Genomic DNA, 18,171 nt, shown 5'->3' with positions numbered 1-18,171 from the left:
TTTCAGTGATGCCCACTCCTCGATGGCCTCATATCACTTCAGTGCCTCCTTTTAACCCTCCTTATGATGTATCTTTCAATGTGGGTACTTTAGGAGTAACTTCTAGTCAAGGGAACACTGATGCTAATATGTGTTGGTCTACTTCATGTACTGCTTTTGCTTAGACTGTTTTCACTTCTTTTGGGTTTATTTTCAACTCAGCTTCAGAAATGAATTGCTCCTCAGAAGTTTTTGTGCACTCAAATTCGGATAATGGTTTTTCATCCAATGCCGATCAGAATGAAGAATCCAAGGATATTTTTGTTCTTGAACCTATGCCATTAGCTATGCTTCCTCCTGAACCTGAAATTACTGATGAAGAATTTGAAAAAGAAATCGATCTCATGATGATGGACCCTGACTCTATGGATGCGGAACCCTCTTCAGCTCATGACCTAGTAAGTTTTTAATCGTTTCCTCTTGTTGTGATCTGTCCTGTTGTTTTCTTATACTTTTTTTCCTTAATCTGCTCTAGTTTTAATTCTTTTTTTGAATCATGAAGTTTATGTTGGAACATGAATGGTTGTTGTTCTGATAAAAAGTGGTTACATCTCTTGAATATGTTTAGAAAATATAAACCTAGTGAAATTTGTCTTATTGAAACCATGGTGGATACTGGAATAGTTAATAAGCATACTCATCATTTACCTTTTGATTCCTGGCGTATTGTGCCAACTATTGGTAAATCGGGAGGTTTGGTATTAGGGTATTTTAAGAACTCAAATATTGAAGTTATTGGTAGTACTTTTAATATGATTCACATTTTCTGTGACATCACACCTGCTATTAAGAATTGCATTGTCAGTTTTATTTATGGTTCTCTAAATACTATGGGTATAAAGAATCAATGGAACTATTTACATCATATGAATGAAGTTGACAATATGCCTTGGTTATTATTAGGGGATTTTAACTTTATTTTGCATGCTTCGGAAAAACAAGGTGAAAACCCTGATAACTCTATGCCTCCTGATTTTGTTAGAAACTCTTTAACTCAGTTAAAAATGAATGATGTTTTCGCCTATGGAAATCCTTTTACTTGGTGTAATAGAAGATTCAAGAATCCTTCTGATCTGATTTTTGAAAAACTAGATAGGGGCTTCATGAATGATAAATGGGTTTCGGTACTTCCTCATACAAGGGTCACAAATCTAGGTAGAATTTTTTCGGATCATTGTCCTATTTTATTAAAGTGTTTTCATCAATATCAAAGTCTTTCTATTCCTTTTAAATTCTTTAAACGTTGACAGATGAGTCCAGACTTTAAGGATGTTCTTAGAAACTCTTGGGATCAAAGTATTAAGGTTCTCCAAGTTTTATTGTTGCCAATAAGCTTAAAAATCTTAAGCATGATCTCAGCAATTGGAATTTGAATACCTTTGGTCATATAAAAACTAAAATAAATAGGTTAACTTCTGAAATTGAGAAGCTTCAAAACTTGGCCTATACTCCTTCTATAGGTAGCTATATTTTTAATTACTCAAACCAATTGGATTACTGGTATGAAATTGAAATTTCTTTTTATAAACAAAAATCGAGTATTGACTATTTTACTCAATATGATAAGAATACAAAATTCTTTCATAATTCTGTAAAGCTAATGAATATGTATAATACAATACATACATTAAGGGATACTCAGGGTAACTGGTTGGAGAACAGGAAACATGTTGTTTCTCTTTTATCAAGTCATTTTAAAGGTATCTTTACTTCTTCTTTTCCGAGTTATGCTGATATTGATGAAGTCCTCAAAGATGTTAAGCCAATTATTACATGAGAAATGAATGCAGACTTAGTAGCAATTCCTACTATCGATGAAATTCACTATACTGTTAACAATATGGATCCTTGGAAATCCCCGGGACCTGATGTTTTCCAGGGAAGGGTGGGGGTTCAGGAATAACTGGGAGGAAATTTCAGCTGAAGTTATAAATCAAGTTCAATCCTTTTTTCGCAACAAGTTTCTTCTCACGCAACTAAATAACTCCTTCATTGCGCTTATTCCTAAGGTAAGTAACCCTTCCACTCCAAATGATTTTAGACCAATTAGTTTAACTAACACTGTTTATAAAATTATTTCAAAATTTTTAACAAATCGTTTAAAACCCCTACTTGATTCTCTTATTTCCCCTTTTCAGTCTGCATTTATAGCAAATAGACAGATTCAGGACAATATTATAATTAGTCATGAAATATTGCATTCTTTTAAAACTAGAAAAAGGAAAAATAACAAAAATGGTTTTATGGCCATAAAATTAAATCTTTCGAAAGCTTTCAATAGACTAGAATGGTCCTTCATAATTTCTGTGTTTCAAAAACTTGGTTTTTCGGAAGACTAGTGCCAAATGATATTTCAATGCATTAGCACTGTGTCTTATTCCATTTTAGTTAATGGATCGCCAGGAGAAGTGTTTTTATCCTTTTAGGGGTATTAGGCAGGGAGCTTGCCTATCTCCTTATATTTTTATCATTGGTATGGAAACTTTATCCCAGCTATTACTGAAAGGTGAAAATGATAAAATTATACAAGGTTTCAAATTGAGGAAAGATAGTCCCTCGATTTCTCACTTATTTTTCCGCAGATGTCTGCATGCTTTTCTCCAAAGCTTCTCTAACTTTTGCTAGGAATCTTATGAAAATTATAAATACCTTTGCGAAGGCATCAGGTCAAGCTATCAACTTTGAAAAATACGTTTTTTTCACTAGCAGTAAGATGCATCATAAACATGTGAAGTTACTTTCAAAAACTTTGGGGATAAAATTTCTGAGTAGTACTGAAAAGTATCTTGGTACTCCTTTATTTGTTAAAAGAGATAAAACTAAGACCTTCCAGTTCCTTATTGATAAGTTTTATGCTAGTCTGAGTAATACCAAGAGATCAAATCTTAATGGTGCTGGTAGAATTGTTGTCACAAAGCATGTTCTTTCTAGTTTAGATGTTTATCATATGTCTTGTTTTCCTTTCCCCAAAAAAACTCACATCATAAATTGATTCTATTCAAAGAGATTTTTGGTGGTTTAAGAAAAATCCCAGACGATCAGCTTATTTTCGTTCTTGGAATGATATTGGCAAGTCTAAATAAAATGGTGGTTTAGGTATTAGAAACTCTTATGCTAATAACAGGGTGTTTATTGCTAAATTAGGTTGGAGAATCTGTAAAAACCCAGATCAGTTGGTTTCTAGATTCCTAAAAGATAAGTATTTTCCTAATCAAAACTTATTAGAAATAGATAAGGTTGGTGACAATTCTTATTGGATCTGGAAAAGTATAGTAAATGGTTTAGCTTTCTTAAAAGATAATATTGTATATAAGATCAATGGTGGTACTTCCACGAAAATCTGGTCCACTATTTGGTTGCATGGTAGTTCTTCTCCTCCTGTTTCGATTAATGCAAATTATGGTGATTATACTTATGTTAGTGAACTTATAGATGCGCAGAATAACAATTGGAATCTTGGTCTTCTTTCATCTTTGTTTTCTCCTGATGATATTATTAAGATTATGACTTTAAGGATCAATATTAGGGAAAAAAATAATATAACGTGGGCTAATTCAGAAAATGGTAAGTTTACAGTTAAGTCAGTTTACAAAGTTTACATGAATGAATCTAATTCAGCCGAAGAAGCTTCTTTTGGAAACAAGTATGGTCTTTAGATTGTCTATCAAAGATTAAATTATTTATGTGGAAAGTTTTCGCTCAGATGTTACCAGTTAATACAACTCTCATGTTCTATAATCCTGCTATTGATGACTGCTGCCCTTTATGTAGAAATGATGTTGAATCTGTGATGCACCTATTTTTCCTTTGCCCTATTGCATCTCACATTTGGTTTGCTCTTTCTCTGCAACATTTAGTGGTTACCGATTATGATTGGATTGGAGATGTCTTTCTATGATGTCTTTCCTTATGCTTTGAACTGGCCAAGTATTGGTGCCATTGTTATGTGGTGTGTTTGGAAATTAAGATGCGATGTTGTTTTCAGAAATGTTTCGATAAATCTTGATAGAGTTATAATGGATGCTAGAAACTCATAAACACCTATATTGCTCCTCCTTTGCCTAGAAAACCTATAAGATTGGATGTTAAAACTCTTATTCAAGTTGTTGATCATATTATGTTTGTTGATGGCTCTTTTAAAAATTTTAACATGGGTATTGGTGTTATTATCTGTGATAATGCAAGAAGAATAAAACAATCTAGAACGGATTTTGGTTTGATTCCAAGCGTTGTTGGTGCGAGACAACAACTCTAATTTTGGCTATCTCCTGGGCAGGAGAGATGAATCTTTTCAGAGTCCTTCTTGTCAACAATTGCCTTCAGTTGGTGGATTTTGTGAATGAAGGCAAAGGTCCAATAGATTGCCGTTGTCATGATCTTTTGGAGGATTGTCGTATTTCTCTTTCTAGTTGTAATAGTTATAAGGTAGTTTATATTAAGCGTCTTAAGAACAAACTAGCTGACCGAATTGCACGTCGGACTAGAAAGTTTAATTGAAAAATATTTGGGATTCTTCTTCTCTTTTTTTGGATAGCTTGTTGAGGAAAGAATCGTTAGCTGAAATTTATAATTGTCTTTTCAGTTAACGCAATAGTGTGTTTCTCACCAAAAATAAAATAAAAAATAAAATGAGTACGTCTCAAAGTTAAGTTGCACTGGTGCCCTTACCAGCATGGGCATGCGCTAGATATCAATACAACTTTCCCCTCTACTTTCTCTCTCTCTCTAAAAGTACTGGTGAGCAGTGAGAGAGAATGTTTACGAGTATATTTCTATTCTTTCAGTTTTGTAATTTTAATACCCTGAAGAAAAGAAATAGTAATGTCTAGCGGTGCCGGTGAGCATAGGCTTCACAGCAAGCTTGAAGAAGCACTGGAAATCAAATCCCTAAGACGGATTATTAGTGCTTACCTCAAGTACTCTCTCTATCTAAGTCCGTCTCATTTTAATTTTTATTCTTTCTATTATTTATTATGAATCGAAAACACTGTCTATTCATTCAATTAGGTTTTTCTTCAGAACTACTCTTATAATTTTCACAAACATTCATTTGTAGTGCATGTCATTGTTTTATTGTCTTTTGGATAATCAATAACATTTGCAAGTCCTTTCTTTTTTCTTTTCTTTTCTTTCCTTTCCTTTTAATCTGTACTTCTTGTGAAGTTATTCAGATGCCGCAGAAGAAGATGTAAAAAGGTACGAAAGATCCTATAAACAGCTTCCTCCTGCCCACAAGGTATATTAGTTTCGCTTAATATTATCTCCTGGAAAAATCTGAATCGAATGTGTTTTACAATGTGGTGCGTGATATTAATTTACCTGTGATAGGCCACCTTGTGCTTGTTCTTATGTGTGACTCAATCGTTGCTTTTTGGCTTTATGAAAATGGTATAGGAGGTATGTGCAGATGCTCATTGATGTCTTATGCAACTTAGTCGCATGATATCTGTTTTTTATTTTAATTATATTATGTCCTCCATCCTACACAAATGCTTCTGAGTTAGGGTAATTTGCACCTGCTTCCTATTCCGAATTCCAAATGCATAAGAAAGCAAAAATCAAAAAGAGTAAGAAATGGTATGTTTTTAGATAGGAATGTTCACATGGAATCCTTATTTTCTATTAGCTTGTCAAATCAACATCTTGTAAGTGTGTAAGGGGTTACTGAAAACAAACTTAAGGTGGTGAAGTTTACTCAAACTGAAAACCAATTATATAATTACTGTGGCGAGCATAAAATCATTACAGCAATATGATGTTATGTTCTCTAGCCCTCTAGCTTGCCTTGGTTGATTCAAATCACTCTGATTAATCACAGTGATTTCTCTGTCTTAAAATTTTGACACTAGAATCATTTTCCACGCTTGATGCAGGCAATTTTATCTCATTTTCCATTCAAGTTTCAGAGGCTCAGAAGGTATATAACTAATAAGTAATAACCTCACAACATTTCTCTCTACAATGATATCTGTGAAAGGAAGATGAATAGTCACTTCTTGTTTGAAAGAGTTCATGTGAACTTAAACTGAACTTAAATGCAATATGGAAGCATGAATTTTATTGTAAGCAATAAGATAGACTGTCGCTAGAAGAAGAAAAATTGCATCCTAGTGGAGCCTCATATTAAACTCTTTTTAATTTGCAGGAGTATTTCTGTGAATTCTTTTTTTATCATGAGTATGCTACAGGTAATCCTTGATCTCAATTTATTTGCGAATTCTCTTTTGGAATTTAAAGAAACTCATCTTTTTCTGGTTGTTTGAATCTGCATTTCACATGATGAACTTATTAGCCGCTTAAAATGGAATCTGTTCCGAACATAAATGCCATTGTTCAGCTTGTTGCTACTTGTTAACCTACTTATTAAAATGGCACATATTTAGACATTACTCTCTGAAGAACTGATGAAAGAAACTGAGGTTTTCAGAATATTGTTGACTGTATCTTCCCTTCATTGTACGGCAGGCATTTGAGCCCCCTCTAGACATGAGCCAGGACATTGATATTCGTGAAAAAGAAGATCGGGATGATGTATGCAATGATCATCTCTCTGAGGAGAGGAATTTTTCTTATAGCCTCATACCTACGACCAGTGGAAAAACACCTGACACTGACCAGTTATATTGTGGAGAAGGGATCAAGATGAGGTGCAAGTCACCTGAGGACAGAACCAGTGACGAGGTCAGCAAGGTGCTTGTATTAGACCTTTTCTTTTAGTTATGTAACTGAAGAATGCAAACGGTTGGGTTTATTTTTCTAATTCTTTCCGATTAAGAAATTTGACTTCTTTAGATAACGACAGGGGGTTCCAGCGGTTTCCAAGTCTGTAAGCATGGAGAACACCACGGGGTTAAATAATGCTGGGCGCAGTGATGTTATGGACATCAACTGTGAGGCAGGGCTTTGTTCTGTTTCTGATTCGAATGGAAATGTAAGCTTTTCTACCACATACCTTTGCAGATAAACATACAAGTGCATGCAGCATAATCATCTAAACACCCATTAGGTTGTACATGTTTCGGGTGTCTATATGCGTGGCCTTATTTTGCCTTACTTGACCATATTTTCTGAATTACCCAGTAGAGTTCCACGAATTCATGGATCTTGTGAATTTTCCTGGTTATCGGTTAAGGTATAGCAGATAACTTCCGGTGAAAATCTAGAAGGAATACATAGTAGTTACTGGTAATAAGGTTCTCTGCAAGAATTCTTACAGTATTATCCGTTTGTGCATACCTTCAGCAATTTGGATTTGGTTCTTCAGAAGTTTTTTATATGATTGGTAAGGCCCGGTGATATAGGAATCAAAATTTCGGGCATAATAAGTTCACTATCATGTGAAGTTACTGGTAAAGACGATCTAAAAGTTGGTGTGGAAAATAGTTCTTTGGTCTGGATTTGTAGCTTTAGTTGGCTGGTTGAGTGTGAAACTGTCTCAGTTTGTCTACTAAGGGATCCTTACTCATAACTCAAATGCTTCTATATCTCGTCTTCCATTTTTGTTTTAATCTCTGCTGTCCTGAATTTTCCTTAAAATGTTATATTGTGAACTTCAGGTATGCTCAGTCCAGCAAGACTGGTTAGATCCTTCATTACAACTGCAAGTTCCTCTAGCTGATGTTGACAAGGTATATGTGTTTCTCTTTCCAGACTCCCAACTTTTTAAGTTTTATGCTTTTTCTTGTGTAGTAGTAGATTATCAGTTTCTTTTGTAATGATTTATCTGCTTCCGATGAGTGTTTCACATAATTAATTCGAAGAACTGATCGTTATGACATTTAATGAAGAGTTTTCCATGACGATATATTTTATGCCTGTGTCAGGTCAGATGTATTATACGGAATATTGTTAGAGACTGGGCGCCGGAGGTATTTCATATGGACTTCAGGGTTATGTATCACAATTATTGCATAACATTTATGAATAAGTTGTATATATTTCTTTTCTAACTTGGTTTTTATTACTACAGGGACAGTGGGAACGTGACCAGTGCTACAAACCTATTCTTGAAGAGCTAGATCGCCTATTTCCTTCCCGATCTAAAGATAGGTATATTATTTTCCACGGTTTGACTGTCGGCCAAACCTATGGGGATATGATTGAGTTCTTTAGAGGATGTCCCTTTCTACTTCTTGTGATTGACTGAAGTTATAAAATTTATTTAGGCCTCCTTGCTGTTTAGTTCCCGGTGCTGGTCTGGGAAGGCTGGCTTTGGAGATTTCTTGCCTTGGTTTGTAACTTTGTACGGAGCTTAAAGTATTAAAACTGGGTATTTAATTCTTAAGGGTTTCAGGGCATGACATTTGCTTAATTTTCAATACAATCAGGTTTTACAAGTCAAGGGAATGAGTTCTCATACTACATGATGATCTGCTCAAATTTTATTCTTAACCAGTAAGAATTTGATTTGATTTCAATTATGTTTGTTATCTTATGCACACCAACTGTGCATGTGATTTTCTTTTCTTTTTTTAAGGACTGTATTCCAGACTCATGCTACTGAATTATCTTGTTTTTACAGTACTGAGGCTGTAGGGGAGTGGACAATATATCCTTGGATCCACAGCAATTGCAACTCTCTTTCTGATAATGATCAGCTCTGTCCTGTTTCATTTCCAGATATCCACCCTGCCAGGTATATACATGATATGATATCCCTTTTTCAATTGTAACTAGAACTTCTTTCATTTTCAGCTTCAAACACGTAGCTGTTAAGCTTGTACGTTTATTGTAAATCTACTTGTGCAATTGGTCTCATGTTTGATCTGTGAAAATTTTTAGGGCTTTTTGATAAAGTACCCCTACTTTTCACTTTACACTAAAAAAATGCCCCCGTTTTTTTGAAATTTGTTAAAGTACCCTTGCCTTGACCGTTTTATTCAAAAAACGGTCAACGGCAGTTAGCAGCTGTTAACGCTTAGGTGGTAGGGTCAAAATGTCCAGAAAACCCCTCCTCCTGAGTAGAGTTGGATTTTCTTGAATCACCGATATGAAACGCTGAGTCGAGTCTAGTCCCAGCCATAATGGCTCCTTCTGCTGCTCCAAATCAACTCTACTTCTTCTTGTTGCCAGCAACACCAACACCATGCTCTACAGTACAAACCAGTCCACCACATTCATTCACCTGCAACTCCTAGCTCTTACCATTGTTGATGGTTTTAACTTCGTCTTTTCTCACCAACTGCCGAAACTCATCTCAACATCCAGCTGCAACATTAACTTCTCTTGCTGTAACTTCTTGTATTCAAAGCCATCTTATACTCCATGTACTGCAAAGCATAACCTGACTACCACCAACAGCTCTGCTCATTTAGACACCACCACTGGATACTACATGCAATTGCACCCTCTCAACACACAATTCATCCATTAACTTCTCTTGCTGTAACCTTTTGTATTCAAAGCCATCTTGTGACTCTCACTGCATCACAAACCCATTTAGTTCAGCTAACACTTCAAGAAGCAACAACAACATCCGCACAACCTAGTATTCATCTACTTCCCTTGCCAGTCTCTTCTAGACATTACAACTTCATGAAACAGCTAGCACCACAACCAATTTCCGGCAATAACCCATTTCTCCTCTACCTCATGTCATACCTCTCTACAGTTTATCCACCTCATGTAACCTAAGCATACATCTAAGCAGCCGCCTGCAATATCATCTCAGGCCATATCATCTCGGGCCACCTGCACTCACCAGAACAACAGCAGCATCAACTCCATGGTTTGAACCCTTCTCTCAACATCTTCTGTGGATCTCAACCATCATCTTATCCACAACAGCACCATTATCATCTTTCCTGTTTTCTAGCTCCAGTTCCTTCAATCTCATCAAATTCTGCCATCAACAAATCCAGCTCAAACCATGTAAAACAATCCACCTGGCAAACAACCACAAAAATTGTATGAGCCGCTTTAACCTGCAATTTCACATTCATTCACAACCCATAATCATTTAATCAAACACAATTTTCATTATCATCAACATCATTAATTCAACTAAGTTTCAGTCTTGAAACTCCATCAAATGCATCATTTTGAACCCAATTCAGCCTGCAAACTTGGGCTACAACCACCACACAAACTCGACCTGCTGATTAACCCAAACACCCAACAGAATACGCGGCATCAACAGCTCAAATTCTTCCCTTTGTCTGGTCCAAAATACTAACAGATTCGCTCTATCTTTCTTCTTCTTCACAGCTGAAACGACTTCACATCCTCCTCTTAATCGAGTGAATTTCATGGCTTCCAGTATTATCCCATATCAACATAAGATCCCCAACTTCTGCTCGTTTCCCATTCACAAATTTCACCCAAAATCCACCCACTTTAACCACTTACGTCTCTTCCCCTTGTTGGCTTCAGAAGAACTCGCCCTTGATGAATCTGCCAGTTCCATCACTAGCTCCTCAAACCTCATCAATTCAACACTGGAATCTGAAATCCACCCGAATTGTGTTTTTAAGAACCCTAAATCATCATCAATTGCTCCAATTTCATCCAACATCAGCACAATCATCACAACCCCATTAATTTCTGCTTTACTCAAATCAAAATACCAAATCTCATGAAGAACATCAGAACCCTAATTCAAGAAATTCCCAAATTGAATCAATAGAAAATGAAGAAGTATCAATTCATATACAAAGTCAACTACCCACTTCATGATTTAGTTTTCTTCTTGTTGTTGTGGACTAATTTCTCCACAATTTCTCGAATCCTTTACCATATTCCTTCTTTATTGTTGTTTACATTGCAAACCCGTCGCTTATGTTATGTTATAGTCTTCAAAATTGATTCGTCAAACCCTAACTCATCATTAGCAGTCTCGAATTGGACTTCACCAAACCCTTTCAATCTTTTTCACAATCACCGAAACCAAATCATTCATTACCAGCAGATGAAGATCCACTAGCAGAATCAAACCCCAACTTTACTCTTAACATCATGCAAACCCTAACTCACGTTTAGAGAAAAGGAGTCTTTTTTGAGTTGGAGTAATTGAGAAGACGAGTTGTTGTCATTGTTATTGTCCGAGTGAAGGAGATGAGATAAGAAAAGGAAGGAAACAGTGAGAAAGATGGAGAAGAGTGAAGGAACGGTGGAGAAGCTGGAGTATAATAGGGCGTTTGAGTTTAATAGGATAGTTAAGTAATTTGATCCAGTTTTTGACTAGGTAAACGATGGTTGACTCTATTATGCGGGCCTAAAGGGTGAAAGTAAACGGTAAGGGCATTTTAGAAAGTTTGAAAAAAACGGGAGCATTAATTTTATGGATATAAAAAAACGAGGGTACTTTATCAAAATTCCCAAAATTTTACCCTCTTCCTTTTACCCCTATCTGTCAATCGTGACCTGTTTCTCGCAAATATCCGAACTCCGCACTGTCATGTTCAATGGTGGAATATTGTGTTTTTCGTTAAATGCTTATATTTTTCTACCCTCTGAATCTTGGTTACTGGTTGATACTTGATATCTTGCTGCCCTGTTGGAATCACATGGTAATGTCAGGAATGATTATAATGAGGATTATTTGCATGCAAGAATGTCATCCTTAAAAAAATAAATAAATTAGATCTTGGTTCATTCATGTCGTTCTAAAGGAAGCTTGGTCACTTACTCCTTGCAAAATTTGAAAAATGCTCTTACTTCCATAGAAAAGAGCAGTAACCATTAAGTTGCTCTGCAAACAGTGTAGGAATTACTGAAGGCTTTTCCATGTGTGGTGGTGACTTTGTTGAAGTTTATAGTGACCCAAGTCAAGAAGGTACTAAAATTTGTTGTTTTCTAGTCTCTCTTTGATTCAGAATTTCTAATTAGTTTAAGAATGCAAGGATTATTGGTTTTGCTTGCTTCACATTTTTTGTTATAGTAAGTAGTAATCAAGAAACGGGTTTTATACTTTTATTAAAGTTCTTATGTTAAATAATGGAATAGATAACTGGGAACTGTTTCTTTATAACTGTTTTCACTGGTATACCTCAGTGGTAGAAAGGTATAATAATTGCTCCCGACTTGAAACCAAAGTTATAGAGTAATGAGAAATAACGAGTTTTACTTTACTAGTTGGAAGGTCTGGCTCAAACCACTAATTCTGGATCTTCCCTTTTTATTGATTATGTCTGACTGAATTCACGTCAATGTTATTGGTTTTAAGAATGAGAAATAGCCCTTCTCCGACCCTTACTATCCAATCTGAGAGTAGACAGCTAATGTGTTCCACTTATTAAACAGGGTTGTATGTGATTATGATAAAAACACAAATTGATAGAGTTATAAGTTTCCGTGGGAGTAGTTTATTTCATTCACCTCCTCTCAATACTACTTTGCTAATACAAAGTATCAGTGGTTGCTGTCCTCTCTAATTTCCTTATTGGATAAGATTAAATTCTAAAGCCTGATGTGTTACGTCTCCATATCTTACCTGGATGGTTAAGGCTGATTAGGTATCTTTTGTCTTATGTAGATATATGACATGAACTACCACCGATTGTATGGTCCTAATTTTTATTTTCAGGAGCTTGGGATACGATTGTCACATGTTTCTTCATTGATACTGCACACAACATCGTAGAATATATTGAAACAATATCGAGACTTCTCGTAGATGGAGGAGTAAGTTCTCTTTTGTCTGTTTTGGAAGTTAATGACTTTGGTGCGGCTTTTTGTACTATAGTTAGTCTTTTCCGTGGGCTTAGATTTCCATATTGCATATGCTAATTGTGTTTCTTCCATTTCTAATTCATAGGCATGGATAAACTTGGGACCCCTTCTTTATCACTTTGCCGATGCGTTTGGGACAGAAGATGTAATTCTCTCCCCTTGTTTCTCTTTATACTGGTATAATAGGATTCAAACCTAAGCTGGTTGCTTTTTGGTGGTTTTCAGGAGATGTCAATTGAACTCAGTTTGGAAGATGTGAAGAAGGTTGCTTTTGAATATGGATTTCAATTGGAGGTAATCTTCTGTTTACATCATTTTTAAAACTCAAATGGCAATTTGAAAATATGAAGTATAAACATAATCTTTTGTTTAAATTTGGGATTTCAGCGGGAGAAGTTCATTGAGACAACATACACTGCCAATCCTCGATCCATGATGTAGGTATTCTACCTCCCTACATGTTAATGCGAACTCAACATCCTTGAGCTGCTATTACAGTTTGTTTTTTTCTGCAGAACCGCTGCTATTACAGTTTTTTTTCTGCAGAACCGATACTCCGCTGCATTTTGGACCATGACAAAGATACGGAAACCTAGTAAAGATTCGCCACAGCCAAAGTAAAGATGATTATAGGAAAAAAAAACAGGGAAAAGGAGAACTGAGGAAAAAAGAAAGTACCGGTAGGTAGTTGAACTGTTGTATTGATACATGAACTTTACTGACAGGTGGTTAAAGTTGCCTTCATATAAATATATCCATTATTACAATGTTCCCAGTTCTTTTTAAGTGCAATAATTTGGTTCCATTCCAATCTTTTTTTTCATATATAGTTTCATCCTCTGTGGCTCTGATATATATATCAGGTATTGCGGCCACCTGCTGCCAGCCCCTGGCGCTCTTACGTTCTATCTGGGTGTAATCTAGATTTGGTATTTTCAATTTTTCATGTGCAATTTGTGGATGAAACAAAGACCTACTAAATTTTTAGCTCCGGCACAGCTCACTCGGGAAGGAACATGCTCTCACCTTCTGATCAAAACAAAAAAAAACATTGTTCTCACTGTTTCATATTTTTCTAAAGAGTGACAATCTAGGGAATTTTCAGTTCAAAAAGTGTTTGCAGTTGGTTGCTCAAGTGTTCGTACTAAATTTTCCACGGGAACAAAAAATGCGGGTCCAACAAATGGTGGCAACAACCAACAACAACAACAAAAAAGGATTTACAGCTTTTGTGGATATTGTATAAATGAATGGCATCATTATATGATTAGCATTTTTAAGCTTATTTGCCCGATGACTGCATAAAATAATATACATTTTCGAATTTCTTGAAGGGAACAGCCAGCCAGATAAAATAGACGAGATCTCAGTCAAAAGATAAGGGAGGTATTCATATTAACCACAAAAAACTAACACTCCAACGAATCTGCTAAAATGCACAAGCTGCTAAGATTAAGGTAGATGAAGGACAAGAGACAAATAAAGAATGGATACAAACATTAAGAACTCTGCTAAAACAAAACAATTCCCAACCATCCACCACTGAAAAGAAAGATCTTGGCTCCAATTTCATCTACATACCAAAACCCAAGGTTCTATTTCCTCCGCGGCAGGTAATACATTTGTATCGTTAATTACTCTTCTCACCTACTTTGGATGGTGGAAGTGTTCCGAAAACCTTGTCCCAGAGTGAAGAAGTGATCCCGAACCCCTTGGTCTGAACTCTAAAGTGATGATTCAAGTGATATCTCTGCATAAACACAGTATGACAAACCCATTATAATAACGAACACTGAAACCATATCACTTGCTACTTTTTAGTAATGCAAGTACAGTTTTTTGGGGCCAGTTTTCAACATTACTACAGAAGTTTTTCTACTGATATGCATCGTCAAATGTGCAAACTTCAATTTCTCTACACTTGTTACGAAATTTATGGGATGACTGAACCAACTAAAGAACCGTTTACGGCTAAGGCATTCAAAAGCACAGTGAGGAAACTGCCCAAACTTACACAACTGGGTTCATCATGCGCTGGTTTGGTGGGTATAAACCTCTTGCTGACACTTGCACAGCAGGGTTCATCAATCATGTCAGGGTAGGGACTTGAGATTAAGAGGTTGTAATGCTAGACAGAAGCATTTTCCGAACCCACATCACCCAATAATAGGGTTGGGTGGTGCATGAAACCTCGTCTAGAGGAAAGTTTTGATGACAATTAAATTTCCAGTTCTCACCTTCAGATTTTTGGGCACTTCTTTGGTTGGCTGTCCATGATGCAAGTAGTAGTGGGTACAGTCATACATAACATAACCCAACAAGCCACCTCCAAACAACGCCGGAGTAGTAGAAGGAGTTGAAAAAAGCTTAACCAAGTTCCAGAACTAGAAAAGATAGACCAAATGAGTCAGAGTCCGACATACCGGGGTACAAACACCTGTCATTATATGAAACATGCATAATGTAAACACCAGATAAAGAGATGTAGGAGAAAAGGAATATCACATACAGGAACCAAAAGAATAGCTGTTGCGGCCGGAGGGAAAACAAGACGCAATCCGTCCATAGGGTGCTTATGATGGCAGCCATGAAGAAGATAATGTAAAGTATTACCCCTGTAGCACAACCTCGTTAGTTACTTGGTTAATCTGTTTGGTTAAAAAGTAAGCATAGAAGTTCAAGAATTGAGCATAAAAGATAATAGTATAGAACTGACCAGTAGCTTGTAGTATTGATATGGAAAAGGAACCGATGCAACGTGTATTCTAAAAGACTCCAAATAAATATCCCTCCCATCACCATCAGAACCAACTCAGGAAGAGTATGACCCATTTGCTTAGAAATGTTAACAGAATAACCAACAACTGGCAGCCAAACTAGTGGAATTACCCACCATTGTGTACGAGTCAAGAACTGTTCCCAAAGGCAAACGTCAGAGGTGCAAAATAAGTTCATCAGATCAATCCGAAAAAGTTATACAGCTAAAGGGAAGATTTGGCAAGGATAAACCTAATAAATCATCAAGCTCAGGCAAAACTTCCAAACTAAACAAACACCTAATAAAAGCTGTGAAAGCTTCATTATCTTTTGGTTTCGCCTAGAAGCTTCAAAAGCTTGGATACAAACACTAAACTCATCCTTTGAGTTTCAACAAATTCAATAATAACTGTCTGAAGATTCATCCATGTATATGTACTGCAGATATAACAGAGCATTACCTCCCAGAAGTCACTTGCAAAGAACCGAGGACCCTCCTTGCTAACAATTGGCTGGTGAACCCACTCTTGGTAATCTTCTCCTAGATGGCCGACCTATAATACTTTGTGTGTCAAAACGCATGCAGAAGAATAAAGACTCCCAAGACTGTTTTTTTGTTTTTTTTTGTTTTGAAGGATTTTCTCCCAAGACTTAAGTTCTGAAGCACGAATGAAGAAGAATAACACACCAAAGAAAACCGCAATAAGAAACTAACCTGGAAGACGAGAGGTTTATTTAAATCCACTTTAAACACCTGGGCAACCATCTTATCACGTTTGGTTTTCTGGAGGAACATTACAAAATGAGAAGTATTGAGAAACTAGATAAACAGTCTATGTTCTATATACCCATTTAAAAAGAACGTGCCACATAATGAATTTAAGTTGATGCCTGGTCGATAAGATGGTAAGTCATCCAAAGAAAATTCACAGTCATATCAATTTCAATTATGCATTTTATTCGTCAGCATTGGGTCAAATATAACCTATTAGACTCTTCCAACAAGGTCATTGAGCTGGTAAAATTACATCCATGGTCCTTCAAAACTGCTGGGAGATCTCTTTAGCCTAGAATTTAATTTCAGCATGTCTAGCTGAAGCATACCATCCAAATAACAGTATCATTAGAATTGAAAATTCGTAATCATCTAAAAGCAATCATTTCCTCTGATCCGGTACTCCAATTATGTTTTCTATGATCTAAACGTGGGTCCTACGAATGTGAGGAAAACTCATCATATCAAAACCTTTGAAAAGAACTTCTTCCTTCTTCGGATCCTCATGATTACATAGCATTATCCCAGGAAAAAAAAAACCTACCGAGACCACCAATTATATATATATAAAAAAAAAATGAATCATGTCCAGCAGTTTTCGATCTAGCACAAGATTCTTCGACTTGAATTCACAAGCCGAAAATCCAACAATGCTATTATAAAAACACCAGATCAAATTCAAAAAATAAAAATAAATTCCAAGCAAATCCGAATTATGAAAGTTAAGACAGATTTGTATACAATAAATAAAATCTCTAATTTCTTGAAGGGATTATCAGAAAATAACCTGACGAGGAGAATGCCAACCCGATTGAAAACCCTAAAAGATCTATAAAGTTGATTACTATAATCTCAGTATCTCTCTTTTTCTTTCTCTAACTCTGGATCATCACCACCACTTTGTTTCTTTGTTTCTTTCTTCAACGGGAGGGAAGAAAAGAAACCAAGAGAGAGTGAGTGATGGAGATTTATCTGGTTTTTGAAAAGTATGAGATGAGAGAGAAGAGAGAAGATTCTCAGAGATTTATATATTTTGTCCGGGAAAACAGATTAAAAAATAATAATTAAATTACTAATTATGTCTTTATTTATTTTTAAACGAAATTGTCGAAATGACAGCGCGACCTATCGTTGTTTGTTAACGGTTTCCAGCTAAGGTGAGAGATTATGTTCGGATTGTTTCACTTCCAGTCCACCACGACTTTATCCCCGTCCATTGTTATTTTTAGGGCTGCACAAGAATCGGTTGAGATGATCTGGACCGGAGTGGAACCGGAAATACCGGATCGGGACCGGATCGGAACAGGTGTAGTCGGTATAGACACCATTACTGGAAGTTGAGAACCGGTCTACACCAGTACAGACACCGGTTCTTGGGAAGGACCGGACTTGAACCGGACCATAAGTACCGGTTAATGTGAGCCGTAAGATCTAGATATAGATTTAATCTCAACCGTCCTTACTAGGTATAGTCTAATAGACTATCGAGTTCGAGAATCAGTTCATTCATCTTCTTCTTCTTTTTTTCTCTCGAAGAGCAGCAACAACATCTCTTCTTAACTCTTCTCTCTGTTCGATACTTCGATTGGTTCTTCTTCCTCACCATATTTGAGTCTCAGATAACTATTCTGCATCTTCTTGTTCAATTTGTTTGAATCTTCATGGATTGATTTAGGGTTTGAATCGATTTGAAATTGATTAAGGGTTTGATTGAATATTGTTCTGTTTGAGATTGATTTGGGGTTTTTAGGATTTGTTTGAATATCGTTCTGTATGAGATTGATTTGGTGTTTTTAGGGTTTGTTTGAATATCAATTCTGTATGAGATTGATTTGGGGTTTTTAGTGTGTCTGGCTTGAACTTCTCTTTTCTATTCTTTTTTAATACTAGCAGAGTAACAGTGATGCCCTCGATTTGTAATTTGGTGCTTG

General features: G+C 36.1%; 2 protein-coding genes across 15 annotated transcripts; one reads left to right on the top strand and one right to left on the bottom strand.

Moving 5' to 3' along the window:
* Positions 1-4,736: 4,736 nt before the first annotated feature.
* On the top strand, positions 4,737-13,475 carry LOC113287275 (carnosine N-methyltransferase-like). Of its 14 annotated transcripts, none has more exons than XR_003329927.1 (18): positions 4,737-4,972; positions 5,211-5,275; positions 5,913-5,971; positions 6,185-6,227; positions 6,505-6,729; positions 6,842-6,970; positions 7,596-7,667; positions 7,863-7,907; positions 8,009-8,088; positions 8,205-8,269; positions 8,367-8,433; positions 8,561-8,674; positions 11,739-11,812; positions 12,563-12,700; positions 12,794-12,853; positions 12,934-13,002; positions 13,096-13,145; positions 13,224-13,239. XR_003329927.1 is itself a non-coding variant. In XM_026535977.1 (18 exons), the coding sequence occupies exons 1-18, from the start codon at positions 4,861-4,863 to the stop codon at positions 13,283-13,285; spliced, it is 1,458 nt and encodes a 485-aa protein (XP_026391762.1). In that variant the 5' UTR covers positions 4,738-4,860; the 3' UTR covers positions 13,286-13,475. The 14 variants fall into 14 exon arrangements, 13 of the variants coding, with proteins under 13 accessions (XP_026391762.1, XP_026391756.1, XP_026391754.1 ...); XM_026535977.1 differs by lacking the exon at positions 13,224-13,239 and adding an exon at positions 13,255-13,475 and having other exon boundaries at positions 4,738-4,972; positions 12,563-12,660; XM_026535971.1 differs by having other exon boundaries at positions 4,739-4,972; positions 6,505-6,720; positions 12,563-12,660; positions 13,224-13,475.
* Positions 13,476-14,074: 599 nt separating this feature from the next.
* On the bottom strand, positions 14,075-17,272 carry LOC113287276 (dihydroceramide fatty acyl 2-hydroxylase FAH1-like). The gene is made up of 7 exons (XM_026535983.1): positions 17,028-17,272; positions 16,181-16,249; positions 15,927-16,019; positions 15,425-15,621; positions 15,218-15,323; positions 14,946-15,092; positions 14,075-14,458 (listed from the first exon to the last, which is right to left on the bottom strand). The coding sequence occupies exons 2-7, from the start codon at positions 16,229-16,231 to the stop codon at positions 14,339-14,341; spliced, it is 714 nt and encodes a 237-aa protein (XP_026391768.1). The 5' UTR covers positions 16,232-16,249; positions 17,028-17,272; the 3' UTR covers positions 14,075-14,338.
* Between the last annotated feature and the right edge of the window lie 899 nt (positions 17,273-18,171).

The sequence above is a fragment of the Papaver somniferum genome, chromosome 6 (assembly GCF_003573695.1).
Source record: "Papaver somniferum cultivar HN1 chromosome 6, ASM357369v1, whole genome shotgun sequence".
NCBI classification, from domain to species: domain Eukaryota; kingdom Viridiplantae; phylum Streptophyta; class Magnoliopsida; order Ranunculales; family Papaveraceae; genus Papaver; species Papaver somniferum.
The sequence above is the reverse complement of the archived record's forward strand: the minus strand, read 5'-3'. Positions and strand labels throughout refer to the sequence as shown.

Excerpts from the sequence above, each read along its gene's own strand:
- LOC113287276 (XM_026535983.1), bottom strand. The coding sequence starts at position 16,231 with ATGGTTGCCCAGGTGTTTAAAGTGGATTTAAATAAACCTCTCGTCTTC. Across the intron at positions 15,622-15,926 it reads TTGCAAGTGACTTCTGGGAG|TTCTTGACTCGTACACAATG; the intron begins GTAATGCTCTGT and ends CTTTGGGAACAG. Across the intron at positions 15,324-15,424 it reads ATCAATACTACAAGCTACTG|GGGTAATACTTTACATTATC; the intron begins GTCAGTTCTATA and ends GTTGTGCTACAG.
- LOC113287275 (XM_026535969.1), top strand. The coding sequence starts at position 4,861 with ATGTCTAGCGGTGCCGGTGAGCATAGGCTTCACAGCAAGCTTGAAGAA. Across the intron at positions 4,973-5,210 it reads CAAGTACTCTCTCTATCTAA|ATGCCGCAGAAGAAGATGTA; the intron begins GTCCGTCTCATT and ends GAAGTTATTCAG. Across the intron at positions 5,276-5,912 it reads AGCTTCCTCCTGCCCACAAG|GCAATTTTATCTCATTTTCC; the intron begins GTATATTAGTTT and ends CGCTTGATGCAG.